We start from the raw sequence: 25,115 nt of genomic DNA, 5'->3' as shown, positions 1-25,115 counted from the left end.
TTAACTCTGGTCAGAAGTCACATGTTTTTGTATAGTTTAATGTTTAGTAAGCCAAGTTTTCCCAGTTCTCTCTGCTTCAAACCAAGAAGACTCATTCCTTCGAAGGAAGCCTATCTAGAGGTAGTCACAGTTGGTAGGTGTTTTGGGTCAGTCTTTCTTTTGCGCATTCCCTGCAGCATTCATTAGCAATGAGGTGGGATCAGCAACCTCCATATTGGAGAATACAAGCTGGAGAACTCCAGAGCCAAATTCACGTTGTGTGTATCACTGCCCAGGCGCAGTCACTGTGCTGCAGTGAAGTTGTTACACTTTCCTTGCACTTGGGGAAGCAGAAGAGGGCTTTAAAAATATGTGTGGGGGAATGGAAAACTTCTCTGAGACTAAAACTGAAAGTCAACTGTGAAGTTACTCAAGTAACTGTGGTGCTGTCACCTGGGGATTGCACTTTTCAGTCCATCATCTGATGGTTTTGTTTACTCTGCTTTGGTTTGCATCCTGGAGAGGTCTTGTAGTGCACACATTTGGTTTTTATTTTAAATTAAATTTAGCTGGAAGATGTGCACCAGCTGCGTATGAGTGTTCAGGCTCAAGCAACCTCCCTGAAATGAGCACAGAAGATTTTTCTTTCCTTTGGCACTGATTGCTTGGCTCTGCACATCACTCTCTTATTCTGCTGCTGGGCTTGTTAATGTAGGTATAGTCTGGCCAGCTTCAGTTTGTACTCAAAAGCAGGAACAGTCTCATTAAGAAGTATGCAGAAAGATGTATAAACTCAGTGAAATGTTTTGTGATGGGGAAAAGAAAGATCCACTCTCTGCTAGGTGAAAATGTGCTGTGTGTTATTTTCTTTTGCTGGGAGTCCCGGTTTAAAAAAAAAGGGCAACAAAAAACCTGCAACACAATAACTCTTTATTCTTTCAGGTGTAGCTGTCCGTAGGAATGTATTGTAATCCAAATACCTCAAAATAGTTTTTAAAAGAAAAGGCTCCTGAACCCCATAAACAAGTCAACCCAGTAAGAAAAACAGAGCCAAAAAACTCGAACCATCCCCAACCGCAAAAACCCCACAACCCCAAACCAACAAACAGCCCCTTACCACACAGCAGTGCTGTTATGGTAGTGGGTGTTGTGGTATTTTCACTTTCCCTTCAAGGTTTGTTGTGCACCTCTGCTGTCTGGGGATTTGTTTTTATCTGGGTGAGGGGAAAGCAGTTCTGTTTATAAACCTAGCTTCTCAAAGCAAAGGCCTCCAGCGGTTGGTTGTATTGGATAGTTACGTGCGTTCTGATGGATTTCATGCATATATGTTGGGTAGAGTGTGGTTCTCTCTGAAATGCCTTCTGAGCACTGTGAGTGTGTGGCAGAGGTCTTTAAGCAGTCTCAAATGTAGGATACTGCAGGGTTTTATGTGCCTGTTTCACAGGAGCACCTTATTCACTGGTTATGTGAAGATACTGTAGCATCTCCAAATGAGATTGGCATCTAGAAGTGTATGTTTAGAAAAAACCAAGCAAAATGGTGGGAGTAATGAGGAAATGTTTAGGGGAAGGTAAGAAGTAAGATGATTGTACTAATCCGTTTTTATTTGCATGGAGTAAAATTTTATTTTATTAGTTCAGTCTGTTATGATTGTATCAAAGGTAGTTCTTCCAGGTTATGTTACCTCTTCTATTTAGTGCTCAATTTTCTTTTTTTTTTTTAGTTGCTAAAACTGTTCTTGTAATAACTCAGTAAACACTTCTTATCTGCAAACAGAGCTGTTACTGTGGTTGGAGTTCAGGGTCGTGGAGTTAGGCCTGTAACAAACACACTAACCCCAAAAGATGATAGCCTAGTTTTTCTTATATAACTGAAATTAATGTTAAAGAGAAAGCTGGGACTGTGTTCCTCCAGATCTTCTGGACTGGTTTGAAAAGCATGAGCTATGGAAAATTTGGTTTTGAATGCCAGTGGTCCCCACAGGCTCAGATGAGGATTTGAGAGGGCCTCTGGTCCCTCTGGTTCTCCCTCATACTGGACTGTTGTCCTGTCTTCCAAAACATCCTTAATTGCAGTGTAGCTTTATCACTGCTTTTTCAAAGTAGTCATCATCATAATCTAGTGTCCTCAACTTTGGTGACATGCTTACACAGGCAAATACCTTCTCCAGAAGTTAAATGGAGCAGGATTTTTGCTGTTGGGTCACGGTACATCCCGGGCAAGTGGACCTGCTGGGGCTGCTGCAGCTTGGCCAGATTCTCACCTGTGGGCCAGGTGTCCCCACTCCCTCCTGCTTGGAAGTGCACTGGACCTGTTTCTGCCCAGGGGCTGCACGGTGTGGCTGTGCCTCTGGGCCTGCCCAGCATTTAGATTTGTCTGTGAGTCACAAAGGTGATGCTGGGCATCTGAACCCTCCTGTCAGCAAACTGGGACAACACACTAGTGTGTCTTTGAGAAGTTTCTTTGCTTTTGAAGTGTAAATGTTTTTTGCGTTTGAATATTCTACTTGTTTCGTGCACACGTATGTCAAAAAGCAAGGGGTTTGTGATGAAAAAGCAAGCAGAGTATTTTTTAGTGAGAACCTTGAACCAAGCACTATTTTGATATTTTGGTGTCTTTGGCAGATGTGGTATTTGAGTCATCGCAGAACTGGAGGAATGGTAAGGTGCTGATAGAAGGTTTGGCTTGGCCTGAACTGTGCAGGTGCCACTGGAAGCTCCAGAGAGGCTTGGACATACTCTGGGACGATCAGTGAGGGCTGATTTTTTATCTAAACAATATGATCTGTGTAAGTGATTTATTTAAATATACTTATGATAGAAAAGGCGGTAAGATCTCATAGTCAGTAATAATGCTTATGCACCTTGTAATGGGGTAAGTTATTTAGGAGAGAAATCAAGAGCTTGGGGAATTTTTGGCTGTGTTTTGAGGTTAATAGTTAGTGTTAAATCCTTGGTGTGGAGCAGGAGGCCAGTGGCAGTTCCATCATGTTTGGTGGTGGGAGAGCCCAGCTGCTGGCTGTTCCCTGGTTGTCTCCAGCTTTCTACATCATCCAGCTCTGGGAAAACAACTTTGGGAAGGAGAGGGCTTTGAAATTTTCTTCTACAGCTGGGACAAAACCCATTAGAGGATTCTAAACTGAGGTGTTGGTATGATTATTTTAATTGCTCTTAAGATATCTAAATGTTCATTTGCATAAATCAAATCACAGCTTCAGAATAATTATGCTATGCTTTTGGTTAGTTTTCATTTGATCAGAGTCATTGCAATGTCTAGCTCAGGTTTTATGTGGCTCATCTACAATTTAAATACCTATTACCAGAATTTTCATGTGCTTGGTATGAGTAAGTGATTTAATTAAGGTATTATTGGTATTGAATTTGTCTCCGGGAGCCGATCAGACTGGTATAAGCCATAACTTCCCTGAAACCTTGTAGTTACACTGGGGTTCATCCAGAGCCTTTTTCTTAGTATGTAGCATGACAGACAAGTTTAGGGCTGGTGTCTGGAAGGGGACAAGGGGTCAGTGCAAAGAGGACACCTGGAAGGTAAAGTCAGTGCCTTTACCCCGATGACTCTGTCACTGTTATACAAACTTCTGCAACCGAGTGGAACAGAACTCAGGGAAAGCACCTGCCTTTCGTGAATGGATTAGGTTACTGTACATCGTAATTTACTGGAACTTTGTTGTTGTTTATGTGTACATACCCATGCCCCCTAAGTTATTTTGGGCCCCATCACATGGCTTGATCACTTTCATTTTCATCCCAGTGAAATTCTTTGAGCTTTGGCAGTCGTGAGATTTGTCTGTTCTTGGAAGCCTGGTGGTGCTTACAATGAGTAGGTTGGATACCTTGCATAGCAGGTAGCACTGACTCACAATTAAGAGCTTGTGCGTCATTTTATGTTGTCATTGCTAAACATTTGAATTGGTTTTTCACTTGTGTTACTGAACACTGCTACTTTTGTACGTAGAAATGGTGGGAGGTTTTAAAGGAAAGCTGAGTTTAATAGCACAAAGGTAGGTCCCCCGCCTGAAAAATGACATGTAGTGCTCTGCTGCAGACTCAGTCCTATGCAACCAGCTAAAGCACTTAACTGCAGTAACCTGCAGCTGCTAAAGTCCTTCTGCGTGCACTGGTAAAGCACTGAGGGCCTTGTTCTGGTCACAAGAAACTAAATATAAAACAGCTTTAGACCAGCTCATTTGGAGAACGTAATTGTGTCGTGATTCTTCATTTAAAAGTAGCAGCTGCTGAAAAGCTTGGAAATGTGCACAATTTTCACTTGTTTTTTCTTTTTCTCTCCCTCTGTAGGTATGGCCTCACAAGTCTTGGTCTATCCACCATATGTTTATCAAACCCAGTCAAGTGCCTTTTGTAGTGTGAAGAAACTCAAACTAGAACCAAGCAGTTGTGTGTACCACGAAAGAACCTACCCGCAAATCTATGTGAATGGTAAAAACTTCGGAATTTCTCCCCACAGGGTTAGTACTTTCTTTCAGACTAAAAATCCATTTGATAGACCTCGAGGACAGAACTTTTGGTTGCAGTCAAATGCTGTTGCTTTAAAAAATACTGCAGGTGCTACAAAAGCGTTGGCAGCGTGGGCACAGCAACCTCAGCTAGAGGCCCCTCGGGCTGGGACGCAGGGAAGCCGGTTGGATCTCCTGGAAGGAGCCCAGCGATGTGGATTGAAGCGTAAGAGCGAGGAGCTGGATAATCAGAACAGCACGATGCAGATCGTCGATGAACTGTCCATCCTGCCTGCAATGCTGCAAACCAACGTGGGGAACCCGGTGGCGGTGGTGACTACGGCCGCGGCTTCCAAGCAGAGCGGTACCGGCGGGGACGGAGACTACCAGTTAGTGCAGCACGAGGTGTTGTGCTCTGTGAAAAACACCTACGAGGTTCTTGATTTCCTGGGACGAGGGACCTTTGGACAAGTAGTCAAGTGCTGGAAAAGGGGGACAAATGAGATTGTGGCAATCAAAATCTTGAAGAATCATCCTTCGTACGCACGGCAAGGGCAAATAGAAGTGAGCATCTTAGCAAGACTAAGCACTGAAAATGCTGATGAATTTAACTTTGTGAGAGCCTATGAATGCTTTCAGCATCGTAACCATACTTGTCTGGTTTTTGAGATGTTGGAACAGAATTTGTACGACTTCCTGAAACAAAACAAATTCAGCCCTCTGCAACTGAAAGTAATAAGGCCTATTCTGCAACAGGTGGCCACTGCACTGAAAAAACTAAAAAGTCTGGGTTTAATCCATGCTGACCTCAAACCAGAGAACATTATGTTGGTGGATCCCGTTCGGCAGCCTTACCGGGTCAAAGTCATAGACTTTGGGTCTGCCAGCCATGTATCAAAGACTATTTGTTCAACTTACTTACAATCTCGGTATTACAGGTAGGTGTCTTCTACTTTGATATTTTAGCTGTTAGTGGAACAAGGTTTTAGCATTTCTGAAAGTTAATGGCTTAAATAATTACTCCTCCAGGTAACTAATAAGAATGATTTGGAAAAGATAAAACCATCTGGGAATGTGCAAATTATGTGGTTGGTTGCCATTTTGAATGTGAATACTTGCTTTGAATGTTTTTACAGTGTTGTTTTTTTCCTGGAAGTATGTTTTATGTTGCTCTCTGAAGTCATCACTTACTGTTATTTTGAGACCTCTGAGACTGTTTAAAAGGAAAAGAGAAAAAAATTATCTTTTGCTTGCCTGTTTAGGATGTCTTTCCAGCCTTCCTGACGTGATGGATTTTTTTCTGTAAGCAGCTGGACAGTGTACTAGAAGTGCCATGTTTCTATATCCTGTTGCCAAAGATTATGTAAATGCCTCTGTTTTTCTCCAGCACTTGTAAATATTTTCCCTAGTTCTTAGAAACTCCATTCTGACTGAGTGCCTTCAGCTGTGAGTTCAGTGAACTTCTGGAGTTAGGGAGTGATAGGATGCTTAAATGTTTAGGGTGATGCCAGAAGGGCATTTAAAGTGATTTTGGTATATGGTTACATTCTACTTTTGCCTGAAAATGGATGTATGTTTTTGATAGTTTTGTTTGGTTGTTTTTTTAAAGCTTTCTTTGAATAGTTTGCCAATCTGCCTGACATTTAAAAATTACCAATATTTAGTCCTTTTGTTTTCCTTATAAGCCAAATTTGTCTTGATTGAAGACCTCTTTCAGTTCTGCTTTGTGTCATTGGCAGTAGTATGTGCTGTGTATTGCCTGTCTGCCAATTCAGTAAGAAGCTAGTAAACTAGGACAATGAGTACTTTGAAGAAAATTTTGAATATTTTACAGCTATTCATGCTGGAAATGAAAACTTGTGCAGTGCAATTCTAGTCTTGATGAAATTAGTGATTGGAGTTCATGCCAGAGGAATCTATTTTTTGACTGGAGCTTGTAAACAAGGATGCTTCATGTACAGTGCTCACATAAAATATTCCAATTCATCACCTGCATTCTCTATTACTTAATTGCAAACTGCAGCAGAGGATTTAAAAACTACATGAAGTTCATCAGCAGAAAACTAAATTGGGAAACGATACGGAGTGATGCATGCCCACATTATACAAAAATGTATACAAGAGTGAATAAAAACTTAAGTAACTTGGGAGTTCATTTTGGTGTAAAAGCTATACACCACTTAAGATACTGTGGTTTTGGGCCTCTCAGGACAAATCAGGCCAGGCTTGCAAAGATGGCAGGAATTCTGAGAGGCTCTGGACAAGTGCAAAGGTCTTAGCTTCAGCTGGTCCATACAGAATCATAATCCAGCAGATACTGAGGGTGCATGGTCTGAGACTGTTTCCCTACCTGTTTTGGCTTTTTTATTTATTGAAGCAATTACAGATTATTGTGAGCTATTGCCATTTTTCCCTTCTCCCTCCCTGAGAACTGACAGAGGGGAGGCTGTGGACAGCCAGGCTGGGTGGTCCTATTGTAGTACTTCAGCCTCAACTAACTACTTTCAACATTTTTTTTCTGCTTCAGATGGCTCAGTAGACAAAGTGTTGTGCTTTTTTTTTAGTTGCTTACATAAAAATGTAGTAGCTGTAGTGCTGTTTTACTTGGTTGGATGTTACTTTGCACCTCTGTGTAGAATTCTGGCATGCTTATGGGGTTGAGCAGGTATGCTGGCAGGATCAATGTGCAACTCCTTGGCACCTTGTGTGCATTTTGGATGCTTGTATTGCACTGAAATATGAGCAAGTGAGGTTCCCTGTGGCTGTTATTCAAAAATATCATCCCCCAAGAATAAGATAAGATTTGTGGGTGCATGTATTTGTCTTGCCTCAGTGATGTTGAATCATATGGCATGTGCATCTAAAATTTTGTAGTTAGTAAGTTGTGCTTTTGTAAATATTCAGGCTTCAGTAGCTCATGTTCTTTGTCTTGTATAGTTTTATAATCCTTCTGTAAAGTAGCATTTAAGTCAGTAATTTTTGAAAATACAAAGGACATAAAAAGAAAAACACTTAGGGTTCATCTGTTTCAATTTTTTTTTTAATATATAAATATTGGTTGAGATAATATTGAAAAAAAATACTATGCTTCACAACTACTGTCAACAAAAGTTTTCCTTCTGAAAAGGTTTTCAGCATGCTGGATTTCATCATGGATGCATAGCTCTCTACCAGTTGTGTTATTCAAACTAACTTTGTGTAGCCTGGCAGTTCCTCAAAATTTCTTTTTGTTCCTTTGGAAGCACTGGACTCGTGTAAATAATGTCAGAAAATGGGGATTTGATTCAAAAGGTTTCAAAATAGATGGTGCTGGAGAAATGTGAAAATTCTTTTCGAAGAATGAGAAGGGCCTTCAGAGAATATATTGTATTGAGATGGAATTTATTTTAAGAGAGATTGAAAAAAAGCACAATCAAATAAGGAGCAGTTATATATAACTGTACTTCAATGCTTTTTGTATTAGAAGAGATTGGGGGTGATAGTGCAGGTTTGACCTGTTTGACTATGACATGTTGAAACAAGTTTTACAAAACTGAATAAAGAGAAAAGGTTGTTTGTTGTTGGGGGTTTTTGTTTTCATTTTTTTCCCCCCAATCTGATCACTGCTGCTTCTTTTTGTTCCTGGGACCATAGTGAACTAATGATCATGAGAATGGAGAATGCCACAAAGTCTAGTGTTAGTGTTCATTTTGAATTCTAGTGTCAGTATTTTGCATCTGTAAGAAGAAGTGAGTAATGAATTGGAAAAATGAGTAATAAGAGGATTAAGACTCAAGCAGGGGAACATAATGTAGTCAGGTGAATGCATAATGAGCTGACTTTCCTTTGCCTATAGCAGAAGGAGAGGTGACATAATGATGACTGTTGGAGATGTTAGGCTACTTTTGTATGAGGAGACATCCTAAACAAGTGAGACTAACTGAATTTTAAAAGGGTATAAGCAAGCAGAAAAATGGAGACAAAGTGGATGGAGTGATAATCACTTGATGCTTTCCTGTTTCTGTGTCAAGCAAAGAGAAAATAAGAAAATGGTTAAAACAAATATGAAAAATAGATTTTGATGTTTTGTTTCCTTTTGGAAACTCCTGTTTGTTATATTGCTAGAAATTGTTGAGTATGGGTATGAGTAAATACGAGCTATGATACACTGTCTGAAGTCACAGATGATTTTTGTTTTAAAGATCAGATGTTACTCTCAATGCTCTTTCCCTGAAAGGCAGTGTCTGTGCTTACATGCTCTTTTTATGCTGGTCTGGATTTTAATAGCTGTGGACTAGAGAGACCTGGTATTTGAAGCCCTTTTTTGCTTCTGGCCTCACACGTTAAGACTGCTGACCTTTTATGAGTGATCTAAGGAGGTGAATAAGTAAGCCGTGTGTACATTTTCAAAAGAAAATGCCCTTACATGCAGTGTAGGTGATCAAGCTTTTGTCATTTATGGAAATGGTATGAGAAGTGTGTTGCTGCCCGTTTGGTCAACTGCACCCCAAATCATGAAGAGAGGAGTGTTGCATCCTAAACAGAAAGCTTCTTTCCCCCTTATCACACAGTGCAGGCTGTGCAGGAGGAGAATCAAAACATCTGTTTCCAAGTCTGGTCTCTTGTGCTCATCTGGTGAGGCAGAAAGTTTTTCCAGGGCATGGTGTTTCTCTCTGGAAGTAATTTTCCTTTGTTTTGCCTCTTTCCTGAGGTGAGATGCGTTTAGGAAAGCACGTATGAGAAGAGGGGCTTCGAAATGGCTGTCTGCAATGAGCAGTAGCCTCCAAGAGTCGAGTGATCTGAAATGATCAAGGTAGTGCTGCCCATCTGCTTCAGGGACCCAAGTTACCTTGTTTCTGTTGCCATGGGAAGCAGTGGCCTTCTCAGTGTGTTGCATTCAGTGGTAACTCTTCAGGGAATTATGGCTTAATTTTTTTTCAAGGGGAATCACCTTCATATTGATATAATTTGGGTTGTCTTCCTAAGGGGATTTTGAAAATGAGTCTTCAGTAAACCTTACCAAACTCATCATTCATAAAACCTCTCTAATATTGTGGATCTGACAGTAGCCATTGCAGGCATAGGAGCGAGTGTGCTACTTCATTGCAGGCTGCTGCAGCACAGCCCCCAAAGGGAGTTGAACAGTGGCTCATCATAGCTGCCTCCATGGTCATTTCACCTCCTGTCTCCAAAGAAAACATCATCATCTTTGTGCTATGTCAGATTATATTGCTGGTAGAGTGCAGCTGGAAGCTTGACTGAAAATGCGTTTTGAAGATAAGCACTTGGTTTCCCAACCAAAGGATGTTCCTTTTAGCATCCAGGGGTCTGCAAGCAAACTGTTGTTCAGCATAGCCAAATTTACTGGGAAAACAAAACGAATGGGAAGCAATATAACTGATCTCCAGATTAAACTGGGCACCAGCTGGACCCAACAGGCTGGTGGGCAACTTCAGTGGTGTGGCAGAATGGAACGTGTCTGGTTAGTAAGAGATGCTTGTAGCCCAGAAATGTTTTCCTATTCCACTGGTGACAGCGGTAAAATAGGATCCTAGGTATTCAGCAGTGCACTCCTAAGGAAAAGCAAATGATGTGAGTAGATGCACTCAGTGCAGTCAACTCATTCCAGAACCGGACAGTGATATTCTCCCTCCAGCCTTCCAACTAAGGATAGCTGCTAATCAACAGACTTGTTCCAGACAAAATGCCAAATGTCAATAGTGTTGCAACAGAGCTCAGAGAGATGGAAAAATTGCTGTTGGATGTATTCCTGGTGGATGAGAGCAGGCTTTCCCCCCTCTCCTTCTCCTACCCTCCTCTCCCATGAAGATCACAGAGAACAGAGGAAAAGTGATAATAATTGTGTTCTGTGGTCATGACACTGTTTTCACTTGCCCAGTCAGTTCTGCTGCCGCTCAAAGAGTGATTTGGTCCGATATGGGCTCTTCTGTTTTAAAAGGTTTTAAAGGGTTTTGGAAAAAGAATAAAGTAGTTGAGCTGTGTGGTTTAATTACTGCCCGTGAGCTGGGCTCAGTGAGGGCTCTGTGCGTGCTCTGAGGCTGTTGCACTAGGACAGCTTTTTATTTATGATTTTTTCAGCTTTATGCTAAGTTTCAGAATATACCACCAAGAGCTTATGCTGGTTTTTCCCCCCCTCAAATTTATGCAATTTACTTGATTTCTTGTTCTCCCTCTTATATGCGTTCCTTCAAAATTAGAAAAAAAAAAAATTCTCATGGCCATAAATTCCCAGAGAGGCTTGTTTTCTCCCTGGCCTTTGTAACTTGGTTAGACGTAGTCCTTGTCACTCCAGGGACTCCTGAGAGCACAGGCTGACAGTGACTCTCCCTGGAGTGATTTTTGGAAATTGAATGTTTTCTCTCTGTAGGCTGGGGTTGTCAGCAGGATGGGTTGTTATGACTCAGTAACACAACCGTTGCATCCGAGTAACTTGACGATTATCTTCCCCTAATATCACATCAGCATGCAGCTTCTGTATGTTTAAAATAGCAGTTAAAAACCTCTATACAAATAAACATCCATCTTAATACAGCTTTTCTTTATAGCAGTGACCAAGGGGAGAAGCTGTGCAAAACTGACATCTCGGGAAGCAACTGCCTTTTCAAGTTCACCCATTGCTGTTGTGTACTTGAAGCTTCTAAATGAGCTTTATCTAGAGGGGGATGTCTTGGGGTTTTCTCTCCTTTCACAATGCCTAAAATTCTTGCTCATTATTTATTAAATTTTGAGGTTGATATGTTTAAATGAGAAGCAAAGCTCTGGTAATCAATTGATTTTTCCGTCAGTTTGGGAAGCGCGGTACGAGAACAAGCTCAAAATGCCTCTGTAAACAACTTGCACTTCAACATGCTAGCAGATGTTATTCTATCACTTTGAACTGTGCATCACCGAAGTGTATTGGGATATCTTAAAATAGTCAGGGGTGGTGGCCAGAGACGGTAGACTTCTATAGATGGTGAGGCTGTTTCGCTGTTGCAGTGAAATAAGCCAGAAGTACATGCTGCTGAGGTCGTTTGCTTGCTCAAGGTCAGCCTGTTCAAAGTCAGCTGCTCTGCTGTGAGCATGGTTACTGTCAGTGGTATATGTAAGAGAGTCCTGATAATGTAAGGAATTGCTATTACAAGTGAATTGGGACACTTAACAATTTTTTTCCCCCTCTTTAAAGTTGCAGAGCTGCAGCTGCTGGTTTATTTCCTTATCTGAGCAAACGGAACTTAATGTCAAGATAAGCTTTTGTGGCTTGTGTCTGTGAACAAATTGTTTTATTGATTTGGCAAGACTTTGTACTTTTTGCATACTGTTCATTAATTGTTTTATTGAATTCCCATTTTAAACTTCTAGTTCATGATTAATAGGACCTAACAAAAACCATTATGAGTATCATCCAGGAGTGGCAATCTTAGCTCATCATAACTTCATGTTTATGTAGCTATTTGATAACAAATGTATTTTCAATTCTCTCATTATTTTCTAGTCAACATAATGTGGTCTCTAATACCTTATTATTCTTTGTTCATAGGAGCAGAAAATAAGAGTAGATTTTTTTGTAATGGTGTGGGGTTTTTGATTTTGTGTTTGGGATTTTTTTTAAATGCTGTAGAAAAGAGTGTCAGGGTTACTGTAATTTTGCAAGTTGGGTTTTTTTTTAAATACTCTCTGAAGATCCAGAGGAGAATCATGGGGATGGGAGTGGATGAAATGGCATCCAGTCTTCATGTTGGGCTTTTTCCTGAGCTAGAGATTTTCTGAGTACTATAACCTGGGCTTACACAGGAAGCATTTGAAGGTACCACGTACTTGCTGGAGACTCTAGTAATGTCAGCCCAGATTTCGAGTTAATCATGATTGCTGGAGCAACAGTGTAATTCAGACTTCAGATGGGGGTTCTCAGTGTTTAGATTGCTTCAGTTTGAACAGAAGGGAAATTCTTTCCTAATTTTCAAGACAAATGAGCTCATGGTTCTTGCTATATTGCATTTTTTCTGAGGTTGAATGATAGACCTGTGTGCCATGGCTAAAGTTTTGGGAAGCAGCTTTTATTTTTCACACATTAAAATAGATCCTGAAATGTGATCCTTTTTTTTTTTCACTGCACTGATATTTCTGTCACAAAGATCTGTTCATCGTACATCTGTGCGTACGGGAGTGTGGCTATATCAGATATCTCTGTTGCAGAAAATATCAGTGCTAGCTGCAGTGCTGTATTTGTAAATATTGTGACAAGTTGCTCCCACTGGGCTTCTTTTGAAAATGTGGCTGTGCATTTCTGGTGTAAGAGCAGGTAGTAGATCTGAATCAATGTGATCGAAAGTGAAGCCTCTGCACCGGCCCCTGTCTCTTCCACCTGACATCCTTGGCTTCAGCTGAGAGGTGTTTTGTGGGTGAAGGCTTCTGCTGCATCTGTGGCATCCAGCAGGAGGGAAGAGGATGGAGGAGACATGTGGGAAGTCTATTGCTTGGAAAATCAAACAGGTTGAGCAAGTGCAGACTGATATGTGAGCATGTTTGGGACGCTTAACACTCAGGTGTATTCAGACCAAAACCGGCAATAAAATATTAGAGAACTAAAAACCAAAATGTTGACAAGAAAAGAAACCTCTTGTGAATTCAGGCACTGATTGGAAAGTAGTAGAGGTGTCTGGGATAAAAATAAGTACTTAAAAAATAAATAAAAATTAAGTAAAATTAAAGTTTGTATGAAAATGAGTTTCCTGAAATGTCCAGACTGTTAAATTTTATATTGTATATTTGATGGTCCTTGGTCCTATAATGTTTTCAAGGTGTTTTTTTTTTTTTTGTTTGTTTGTTTGTTTGTTTGGACTGTTAATAAAACAGCTGCTAACAAGTAAAATGGGATTAGAGGGCTGGGAGAAGAAAGCCAAAAGCATTTCGTAGATAAGATTTTCAAGCAGTTGCATTTTGAGACTGTGATGTTACCTTAAGAACCTTTACCCCTTTTGTAAATACCAAGGATATTTCTGTTGTCCCAGGACGGTGCAGCAATCTCTCACAAAGTATCTCTTTATGTGGTTACCTTTATTCAGAATTGCAATGTTGAATTTTCATCAGTGTTTTGAATGCTTTCTTGGATGTTTTTTAGAATGATAGGGTCTTACCCTTGTAGTGAATCTTTAAGTATTCAAAATATTTAAACCACCCAATACTTCATGATGAAATCTTTCACAAGAGTACACTTTATTGTTTCAAGTGTAGTGCACAAAACCTTTCTTAATATTGAAGATTAAAAATTAATGTGAATTTAAAATGTATTTTAATTGTCCAAAATTTTGTAGGAATTGAATTGAAACAGATTTTATCGTTATTTTTGTTACTTTCTCTCAATAAAACTTAATTCCCTGATAACTTTTGAACATGTGCATTTCATGGCTTCTTTGAAAAACTGCAGGCAACACCTGTCACCTCACTTAAGTACAAGGCTTTTGTATAAATATAACACTACATGAAGCTTTTAAACTGCGTATTACTGTTGTTTTATCAACTGAAAAACTGTTAGGGTGTGCTGTAGGTCATAGATCAGTAACAGCACTTGATACTTGCCAAAAAGATATGATGGCAAAAGCCATGTTTACACTAATAGTATTGGATGTTGTTCTTGGTGCCTTTTTTTTGAACCCCAGTTAATATTTGAATTTTTGAGCTAATTTTCTCACCCTTTCACTGCTTGCCATCCAGTCAAGATTGAGTTTGTATTTTTTTTATATAAATTATGCTACACCTATTTTGTTGAGTGTTTTTAGTATCTTGAAGTATTCTTCACTATGTCCACACACCTGTCCCACCCATCACTGTAAAAATGTGGCTTCTGAGCTGCATTTAAACATCTGCATCTTCTACGTGGCCAAGTTTCTGAGTTCACTAAGGTGGCTATAGTCCATGGGCTTTGGACTTTGTCTTATGGTGTATCTGGAGACTATGCCATAGGTTTTTGGCTCCTCTAGAGAACTACCTGGTGAATGAATTCTGCATTGGATGCTCCCCCATGGGTCACAGCAGGGCTGGAGAGACCTCCAGCTGCTCCTCTGTTTCTGGCAGTAATGCAAGGACTTGCAGGATGCTGTCTGTGCACTGTGTACTATAATGGCCATCATACAGCCACTGAAGTTGGAAAACACCTCCAAGATCATCATACCCAACCTTTGAGTGAACACCACCATGCCAACTAAACCATAGCATGAAGTGCCACCTCTACACATTCTTTGAACACTTCCAGGGATGGGAACTCCACAACTTCCCTGGACAGCCTGCTAATGTTTAATTGCTCTTTCTGTGAAAAACGTTTTCCTATATCCAAACTGAACATTCCTTGGTGCAACTCGAGGCACCCTTTGTTGTGTCACTGGTTACTGAAAGAAGAGCCTGACCCTCCTCTTGCCAAAACCTCCTTCTAGGTGATTGTAGACAGTGACAGAGTCTCCCCTGAACCTCTTCTCCAGGCTAAACACCCCCAGCTCTCTCAGCTGCTCCTCATATGATTTATGTTCCAGATTCTTCACCGGCTTTGTTGCCTTTCTCTGGACACGCTCCATTGTTGTGCTGGCTCAGCATTGTGTGGAGATGATTCTGGCTTTGGACACTTTACCTCTCCGGAAAAGTAGCTGGAAGTAGAGCAGAGGGCCTCAGCATTTTTGGTAACAAGAGCTGGAAAGTAGAACAGGAGCATATAATTTGTAGATTATATGGTATGGCTTCTGGCTGTGCTTTGGTTTTCATATAGCCTCGAATTATTTCAACAATTTCCAGTAAGAAAGTGTTCTTAAATTGAAAGCTTTCCTGTACACGCAGAGTAGCTGGGAAAGCTCTGTAGTTGATGTCTGTCTGGCTATGCTGAGTAACTTCTGCACAGAGGCACTAAAAGAGTGAAGTGCTTAACTGATTCTCAGGTTTATTTCTGCTGGTTCTTTTACTGGTCTTTTGGCCCTACCATGAACTCTGAGTCTTCTCTCACTGAGTTGACAGTGATCTGTTTTTTTCTGACCAACACCACTTACATCGCTGGTGTTGCCTTGCTTTATGTAATTTTCCTGTTTAATGTAGCGTTTAATATAGGCAGCAGTCGTTTAGCTGCTAAAAAAAAAGTTAGGAAACTAACTGATATTTAACAAGGGAGGAACCCTGCAACCCTGCAGGGTATTACACAGCAGGAGAATTAGGAATTAGCATGTGTCATTAGTGCCCCAGTACTCCACCCTGCCCGCGGAATGACTGTCCCACAGGGATGGTTGCTCATGGAGTGGTGCCACGTGCCATTTGGGATATTCAATTTGTAGCCATGTAGTTGCCTTCCTGCAAGAACAACTTCGGGATTGCCTAAAACAAATTAGCTCTAATTTTGTTCCACTTAATCTCTCCACACACCACTTCTTTTGAGCTTATGATTATTAAGCATCTGCATATATGAAGCACCTTTTTTTCTTCATGTGTCTATCTGTAGCATCATTATTAGACTGTGTACAAATACCATCAAATGACTCCCCCTGACCCTGTTCTCACATAGAGGTATCTGATACAAAATTAAAAGAGAAACCCCCAAACTTAATCTAATATTTAATTTACTAAATTGGATGGAGCTCACGCCCATATGTGGTTTCCTGTTCTGGAGCTATTTTTTGACACTTCAGCATTTTCATTCTGTGTGTCCAGAGGACTGAGCTTGCGTGAGACCACTGACTCTCTCTTGCGGACTTGTGTGGAATAATGCCAGTGAAATGCCCGTTCAAGTACTTTGTTAACCAATATATGTAGGTCATATTCCTCCAAGATACAGAATCTGGATCAATGTAACCATTTCAAAGAAGGTGGTGTTACGTGAGTGTGGAATGCCAAGTGCATAACAGCATCCTCAGCCCTTCCCTCTCCTTTACTGACACAATGAAAATTCTAACAGAAGTTAATTACTTTATAATTAGTGCTGTTCTCTCTCCAGACACAGGAGACTTGCAATTTCCTAGTTTTAGCATGGTCCTTGTTTTGGATTTCCCTGTGTTTCTGATAGTGGGTGCCAGGCTGATGCTCAGGGGAGCCAGAGACTGTGTGACAAAATGTGAACCTCTTGGAAAACTCATGTGTTAATCTGTGGCTGCTTAAGTATGGCAAAAAGCTGCTCTACTTGGTGGTGGTTTATTTGTACATCCCACCACTGTGTATTGCACATGTGCATGCTCTCAGTCCTTGTTGGTCATGAGTTGCATCGCTTTTGTATTTTAAATATGTATGAAATTGGATGTAACAACTCGTTCTACTTGCTGTTGTGCTTTGATTTTAGCTTTGCTCTTTAAGTTTAGAAAGATGTTTTCAAACATTTTTCCATTTTAATTTTTTCTTGTGGCTTTACCTTAAGAGATGGCTCTTTCCTTTGTGAGACAAAATTAACATTTTGTCAAGCACGAGATTTACATGTTTTGAGGTAAAAGGCAGTACACAGGTTAGTGTGTTCTAGCAAATCAAAAAGTGCAAGTATTCTGTGGTTTAATGGCAGTCATTGGAGCAGATTCACTCTGCAGTTTTCAAGTTACGGTGACATAGCTTAATTTTTCTTCTGCATGAGACAGTGTCCATGTAATTCCTCTTTAAGATTCTTGGTATGTTTTCTTTGAGTTTTTCGTTAGAGAATGGTTGCAGATAAATCGCTGGAGTTTCTCTGTGTATATTGCACTTCTAACTTGCCAGTGGTGGAGCTGTGAGGACAAGCGAAAGCACCTGTTACGAAAATGGACTGTGATCAGCTTGTTGGAGGGGACGTTTGGTGGCCTGCACTTGCACTTCTGAAATGGGTAGTGCAAGAAACTCCTGCAATAAGGAATCTGATGTTTACTGGATGGGTGTAATCTAGTGGGGATTTTTGGAAAAACCTCAGAGCTGACCTCTGAGCTTTTTTTGTTTGACTGATTAATGTGCATAAAGTGTGCCTTTGTCCCAGTACCACTGAACCTTCAAGTACTTCAACCCAAATCTGAACAGGAGATGAAAATCCCCAAGGTGTCAGTGGCAGAGGTACGAACAGCAGCTGCAGAGTAGAGGGGAAGATTCAAACTAGTGACTGCTGCAGGGTGAAAAGGAAGAAGCTGGTAGTTATTCTTGCTGTTTTGCAGTAGCTATTTGGCAAGTCAGTGTGTGCATAGCTCTGGACTAACTCAGTAATATGTGTGTTGCCTTTGTATGCTATAGAAAACAAAACAGAGATCTAGGGTTGTTCATTGTTGTCTGGGGAGAGTAGTAGTGCAAATCTGAAAAAAACAGCAACAGCGAAGTATAATTAGGTCCAGTGGTTGTTGATAAGCTTGTTTACATTTGTGGGGCATGACAGCAGATTCTCTTCTTCAATAGAATGTGGCACAAAGACTTGTGGAGTAACGTGCGAAAAGCTTCCTGACTTCTGAAGTGGAAATAGTTTCCTGATGTTGACTAAGAGCCTGTGTTCTTAGTTCTCTCTCCAGCTCATTGCTCAATGCTTGCTTCTCACGACTAGCACTGCCACTGCAAGAGGAACAAAAACCTCTGCAGACAGGGCAGGGAACTTTATTTAAGAAAATCAAGATAAAACGGTCATACCCCCCCAAATGCAAACAAAAACCCTCCACCCAGCAACCAAACAAAGCCACAAACCCCCAAAAGCAAAAGACATCCCCACCCAAAAGTGTATGGGGAATGGGAAGAGAGTGCATGCTTGGAATCACGTGAAGATAACTGTAACTGTATACAGCTGTACTTATAGGATTGCCTCCTCAGAGCAGTGTATTGCTGTATTTAATTTCTTTCTGTTAGGTGCTTTGGTTAGGTTTTTAACCATCCCTTGAAGAAACAAATATTTTATAATGTCTTGCTTGCTTTAACTAGTATTTAGTATCTTGTGCCAAACTTCTGTAGGTCTGAGCCTACAAGTAAATATCTGAAAAATTAAAATTAGCCCAGATTGTCCTAAAATACACTCTGGTGCTTGACATCTGAAATACTGTAATGTGGGATTCTTCACATATTTCTGCTAAGCAGAGTCCTTTAACTGCAGCAGCTTGAGCAGGAAGGAAAAGTACTTTATGCCTGTAAATGAATTTCAGTGGGAGTCACATTTAGCTTATTGTTATAGCATAATTAATTCTGTGGTTGGGGAGTTCTTCCACCACTTGGAAGTGTGTGGATCTACCACGAGTAGTGGTCAGTCCTGTTCTGCCTCCTGATAAACACACAAGGGTCAGCATCTCCCACCTCGGCCCTTGGAGTGCAGAATGCACCTGGAGAGGGTGTGTTGGAACAGCTCCCTGCTGCTCCAGGTCAGCAGCACTCCGGCCGGAGTCGCTGGCTAATCTGTGTAATTATTTTGAGTATTTAAGTATCTGCAGTTAAGCAGCCAGGCTTTGCTGCCTTAATAACATCTTATGCAATGGGACCCTTCCCACGCTCCTGGCTGGCTCAAGGCGACGTGGCACGCTGGAATTTCGGTGTGCAAAAAAGGTGGGAGTGCAAAGGGAGTCGCTGGAAAGGGATGATGTGCAATTAAGAATATTTTCTTTTGCAAGTCAATTTTTTTTTTCCTTGTTCTTAAATCTCTTGTACAACAGTTATTCCATTTTTTGGTTTTTTTACACTGAATGAACTGTTACATGTTGCTAGAGAACTGGTAACTGAAAGGGATTAATACTCTGGGTGTTAATTTATGATGTGGTTTAACGCAGCCTTTTTTTATTGTTTGTCGCACTTAGCTTTTGATTTAAACTGGATTTTAAGGAAAATATTTTAATTTTTTTACTTTTCATTTATAATCAAACTAAATTTCCAAGTTGTTTTTTCTTTGTCGTTTGTCATAGCCCTTTTTTCTTTATTGGACTCAGGTGTGGCTTGTCTAAGAAAAATGAAAAAGATTTGTTGTGTTTTGAAAACTGATTTGTGTAATTTGCATAATTGGCAAATGCATGCTTAGGGGTACTGGTTTTGTTACATTTTAAAATAATAAAAATAACTACTCCGCACAGATTTCTGTGATCAACAAATGTATCTCAAGGAAACGTAGATGTCATTACAAGGTAATTTCCTTTGTAAAGGCGGAATCTTCCTATGCTCAATCTCATTATTTTTCTTGTATCAGACATAACCCATTCAGTAAAAGATGGGATGAGGCAGAGGCTGCCTCTAACAACTTCGTGAAGAATGTAAACCCAGCTCTGAATGATCAAAGATGCAGTCAGTATCCAGTCTCTGCTGGTGACTGATAGCAAATGCAAAGGCAAAGCAGCAAAGAAGGTGCATTTGTATGTGTGGTTCCTTGTCTCCTAGCTGCTGGCAGGCTGAGCTCTCTAGCTTCTCTAGGTTGGACCTTTTGTCTGGTAGCACATTAAAAGCAGGTTTTTGTTGCTTCTTTTCCTTTTTATTTTTTTATTAATGACATACTACACTGGCAAAGTTGTACAGTGAAGCTCCCCAGCCCAGTTCTGTTTTATGAAATAGATTTTGTGTTCGTTGTATGAGAAGGTCCTGATGAGGAGCTGCTGTGTGGTGCAACAGGCAGTTTTATTGCATGAGTGACCAATGCTTTGAGATGTGATCACTGACTGCTGATGTTGCTGAGGCAGACAAGAGCCCGGGAAAAGAGGGTAAATTGCATTGGAAAGATGCTCTCATGAAATTTTCCAAGCAGCCCTGTGTCAGTGCAGTAGGGTAGTACTTTTTGCCAGTACAGAATGAGGAAACTAACTTGCTTTCTGAGTCCTTTGTGCAGCCAGCACATTGGCCTGGCCTGTCCCTAACAAACATGTTTTCTTTGGATTGTGTTCCCTTTGTACTTTAACCTTTTTGGTTATTCCCCTTTGGCCCTTCATAGGGGTGTTTCGGGGCCCTTCATTAGGAAGGCCTGTGCTCTGTCTCCCACCCGGCATTATCAACATCAGGAAACACAGAGAGTGTTGTTGGGAGACGAGGAAGGAAGTTAGACTTCAAAATTCCCCAGTTTGGAACCAATTAGGTTTTTTTATTGTTTTTGTTCCTGTTACTAAGCCTAACTTTAAAATAAATTCCCTTTATGTGAAGTACAGTAGTAACAAATGGTGACGCCACTTTCAGGGGTTTTTTTTCAGTTTCTTTCTGATTTTAGTTAGATGCTGCAAATGGAAATGAGATTTAAAAAAAATGAGGCTTCTGCTTGTGTTGTCATGGTTCTTGATGATTCCATGAAAGCAGAGAGATCAGAAATTCCTCTTCCTTGTTTACCTCTGTGTTACCATCCCACAGAAATGTGAGGGTGAGGGCTCTGCAAAGGATGGGGCACGTTTTCCAGTGGCATTACCTTGAATGCAGGTTTGTGCAGGAAAGGTTATCTCGAAGAAGGTTTTTTCTGTTCTTTCCTATCTAACATCTCTGTGTAAAATTTGTGTATTGTGTGTGCTAAGAAAGGGGTGGAGAAAGTGAGTGTATATATCTGAGGGTTGCTTTTGATAAGAAAAATGTAAACATTTTCATGAGAAGTATTTGCTGAGAATGCAGAGCTGGATTTGCTTTCCCTAGAAAACATCTGAGAGTTGAGTTCCAGGCAACAGTCAATTTTCACAGCATCAAAATTGAATTGTTTTTAAACTGAAAAAAAAACCCCAAAAAACCCACCAATGTTGAAAATCAGATGTTAGGTTCTTGGTTAGCTGCAAAATGTATTTAGCCTTCCAACCTATGACTGATGTATGGTCTAATTTCATTAGAACAGGTAATCCTGTGTCATGCATCTCTTGAATGTTCTTTGCAGCAGTTTTTTTAGAGCACTTTGGGAACAAATTCATGATGAGCTTGGTGTAATAGTTGCACACAGGATAAAGAAAATAGCTTATAGGTTTGTTCTGGAAATGATGACTTGACAGTAGCCTCCGGCAGTGGAATTTAGCTATCAATAGTGTGTTAATCCAGTTAAGCAGAGAGCCTTTCATAGGGAAATAAGAGTCATGTGTTCTAGCTAAATAATTACCTTTAAAGTAATCATGCAACTTGTAAACTTTGCCTCGATATTTTGGTGATTTCTTTTTTTGACACAGTTATGACACAGCAATAACTTCTTATTGAAGCTGTGGCACATGCAGTGGCTTTGGATGGTATTTATTTCAGAACATTCTTATCTAAAGCTGTGTTGATATGTGTAAGCACTGACTTCATCAGCTAGTTTTTGCCTGTTCCTGTTTACTGTTTAGAAAATACCAAACGTATGACAATTGTAATTCAGCTTGTGTTTATACACCAGTTTTAAGTCATAGCAAGCTTGCATTGAGACATACTGATGATTTGGAGAAGTTGATGAAGCCAGTCCTCTGTTTCACCTGGTTAGTAGGTGTTCCCAGGGGTAAGTTTTCACCCTAGAGATCCCCTGGACACAGTTCAGCTCCCATTGTCTTCCCCCCCTGGAGGTTGGGTGATGAAATCACCTAGAAGGAAGAAGAGCTGGTTAAATGCATGATGACTTCCTTCAGTCAACTCCTGGTGGAACTTTAATCTCTCAGTTCATAGATTTTTAACATTTTTCCCCCATGCTGAATAGCAAAACAAAAAAAACCTATGATTTCACTTGTCTCTCATTTCAGTGGGTGTACTGGCACCAGTGGGGCATAAGAAATGTACAACGCAGTGAGGTATGTGCTTATTCTGTAGAATGAAGCCTATTTTTGGTAGTCCTCTTAAATTTGATAGAGCTGCTAAGAGTGTGCCATGTTAAGATTGCCACACCATTCTTTATTGAAAGGTGCTGCTATAGAGTCCTTAACTCTTGCAAATGTAAGACATTTGAGCACAATTGTTTTGTTTCAGATGTTTGAAGCTGATTATAGGCTTTTTTCTTTTTCTGCTGATGAAATTATAATCACTCAAAATTGAACGCCCCCTCCCCTGACCTTGGCAGATAAAAGTCTCATGATGCTTGTTAGGTTGGTTGGTTGGTGTTCCTGATAAGTTTCCCATGCTGCTTTGAGGTTGGAAAGATGATGGAATCAAGTGAGTGGCAACCTGTCATCTGTTATAGTTCATATCAACTTAAATCAGGGAAATGCAATTGAGTCTATTTTTGTCGTGTTTAAAATAACAAAAATGATTTAGAAACAGGTCTGGCATCTTTGAGGAACCTTCACACCTGTGGTTTTATAAATCATGTAAACCTGTTTGCATCAGGTTTAACTGCTGCAGCTCCATAAATATGTTGCACAGGTATGGTTTTAAATGGCAGAAATGATCACTTCTTTTTCTATGGGGCTGTGACCACCTTTGGGAAAGCACTTAGTAATCGTAATGCTACAAGAGGCTTAATAAGCCTTGAAGTGAACGCTGTAATGCTATGCTGGCCATCCTTAGAGAACATGAAAAGGTAGCAGAATGTAATGTTCTCTGTTTTGTAACAGGGCCATCTTGCCTTTTATTTCCAGGGACACTTGTTTGAGGTCGCTAAGGTAAAGGCTTGTTTCCTTGGTACCTCACCAAAGCAGCTTTCTGTCTTTAGGTACTTACAGTACCTACCAAGGCTTGATAAGTCAGTGACATACTTTTTGTAGACTTTAATGATTTTCATCTTCAGATGAAAATTTATTTCAAAAACCCATCTTTGCTGGATTTTATGTCTTTCTCAGTTGGTTATTTTTATGTTTATAAAAAATTGGTTATCTTAAATCATAGAACAAACTGATTTGCCTAAGGCCATTTGCAACGTCAGAGACAGAAAATAATAATAATAATAAAGAGTTTGTCTAGTTCTGAAATGACTAATGAAAATACTTGTATTTATCATTATGCTCTAATGGACTCTTCCTCATAAGGTTATGTTACCAGGCTGTAAATCTCTTCTATTTTGATTTTGATGTAGATCTGATACTGTTCTTGTTTCCAGCTATTTATTCTCAAGAGGCTATTTCTGTATAAGGCTTCAAGTATTCCAGCATCTCTGCAATTGTCTGATAATGGATAATTTTGCTGCTCCTTTCCCAGCATCATCATTAATGTATATGTTGTTTACAGAGCCTTGTCAAGGCTGTTTGACAGCTGCTCTTCCTGGGTAATTGTAAACAAATTTGTAAGTCTGTCTTGGCAGTGGGATTATTGCCAAGGATTTATTTAGTATATTGGCCTGCTTGTGATAGTTTATGCTACCCTATTCATGGATAATATAATTTCTTATTCTTGTGTAGTCAATACTCTTTGCTGCTGTCAATCTTAAAATTGCCATTTTGCGAGGAAGACATTCAGGAAACCTGATTATGGGGAAAATCATGTTACACAAAAATCCCACTGAGCTGATGATAGTGATCCTGTCTGATTTCACCTATAAGCTTCGGTCAATGTCAGGGACCCAAAAGAACTACAGGAATTTAATGAATATAGAAAAAAACCACAAAGATTTCCCCCACCAACTGAAGTGTGTGTGTGTACAGACTGCTCAGACTGCAGGCAGCAAAGTAGGACATTGCTGAAATGAAGCTGGAGGGGAGGTGTTTTTCCTTTCAATAAGACTTTTTTTCCCCTCCCTATTTTAGCATATGCAGGTTACACTTATGTTTGTAGGTTGACTTCTTCCTAAAAGTGAAAAGCACAATGTAAAACTGCCGGAAAACTTAATGAACCTGACTCAAAAGGAAATATTAACTCTATTAGCAAAGACACAGTAAGGCTGTGCTGGGAGCCTTACTAAAAAGCAATGACATAATTCAGGGCTGGCCTTTGAAAGTTTGTCCTGTCAATTTGTGGTGTGACAACATAACCTAAAAATAGCTGCTGGGACTAAGAAAAAAGTAGCTCTTTAATTTGAGGTTTTTTTTTTTCCCCCCGTGGAAAATTCGTATATGCTAGAAACAAAACAATGTGGAATTCTACACATCTCCAAGGAAATCACAGATACCTTTTTAGTAGAGATTTGTCAACTGGACTTTAATTTTCATCTTTTCAAGGAGCAGGAGTTCCAGGTAAATACTCCCACTGTGCAGACTCTCACAATGCTGTAGCCTTTAGGGCAGTGTTCAGGGTTTGGCCATCACATGCAAAATAGTCCAACTTCACAATTACTTTATTTTTGCACTTTTTGTTAGTTGTTGATGCTTTGAATAAATTTTTAGTTGGCATTATTTTGGTTTTGTATTTTGGTACAGGTCATTTGAAAGTTGAACCCAGAATATCTCCCTGGCCTTAGATGGATTATGGGCTTTATGTGGTGTATATTTCCATTCTCTGTTCAGGACATATTTGAAAGTGTTTCATAATCTTTATTGATATTCTATTAATGCACGTTTAATAGTTCAAATGAAATGACAGTTGTGTGCTTGAAATAAGCATTGCTATTATTTTTTAAAGTCCAGGAAATGTTTATCGCCCCTCAGACTTTTCCAGCAAGGCCTTGTGGGGCCTTGTGGAATTCTGTGTAATTCTTTCTCTGCACTCTGAGAAGAGCAGGCAGTAAAGATAACTTACCTTTCCTTTTCCTCTTGGAGACAAAAGTTCTTCAGCCCCAGCTCAGGGCACTGTGCAGTCCGTGTGCTTCAGCCCAGTTTGAGCAGTAGCTCTTCTGTAAATGAGGGGAAAGTTGCCTGTCTGTTTGATCCTTGTTGCTTCTGTTATTATTGTCAACAAGTGTGCCTTTTCCTACCATGAGCCTCTGTCTATATTGGGAACTGAATGAAGTTTTTAGCCAAAACTAATGAGCTACTTG

At 40.1% G+C, this 25,115-nt stretch overlaps 1 protein-coding gene across 6 annotated transcripts in view; it reads left to right on the top strand.

Moving 5' to 3' along the window:
* Window positions 1–25,115, top strand: part of HIPK3 (homeodomain interacting protein kinase 3) — a 68,273-nt gene that overhangs the window by 10,997 nt on the left and 32,161 nt on the right. For 5 of the 6 annotated variants that reach the window (XM_032111153.1, XM_032111152.1, XM_032111151.1 and 2 more), the window contains exon 2: window positions 4,296–5,391. In XM_032111153.1, coding sequence (XP_031967044.1) covers window positions 4,298–5,391 — 1,094 coding nt within the window. In that variant the 5' untranslated portion in view covers window positions 4,296–4,297. Of the gene's footprint in view, window positions 1–4,295; window positions 5,392–25,115 lie in introns of those variants that run through there. The other variant, XM_032111154.1, reaches the window with a different exon arrangement.

The sequence above is a fragment of the Corvus moneduloides genome, chromosome 6 (assembly GCF_009650955.1).
Source record: "Corvus moneduloides isolate bCorMon1 chromosome 6, bCorMon1.pri, whole genome shotgun sequence".
Taxonomy (NCBI): Eukaryota; Metazoa; Chordata; class Aves; order Passeriformes; family Corvidae; genus Corvus; species Corvus moneduloides.
Note: the sequence above shows the minus strand (reverse complement) of the source record. Positions and strands in the feature narration are given on the sequence as shown.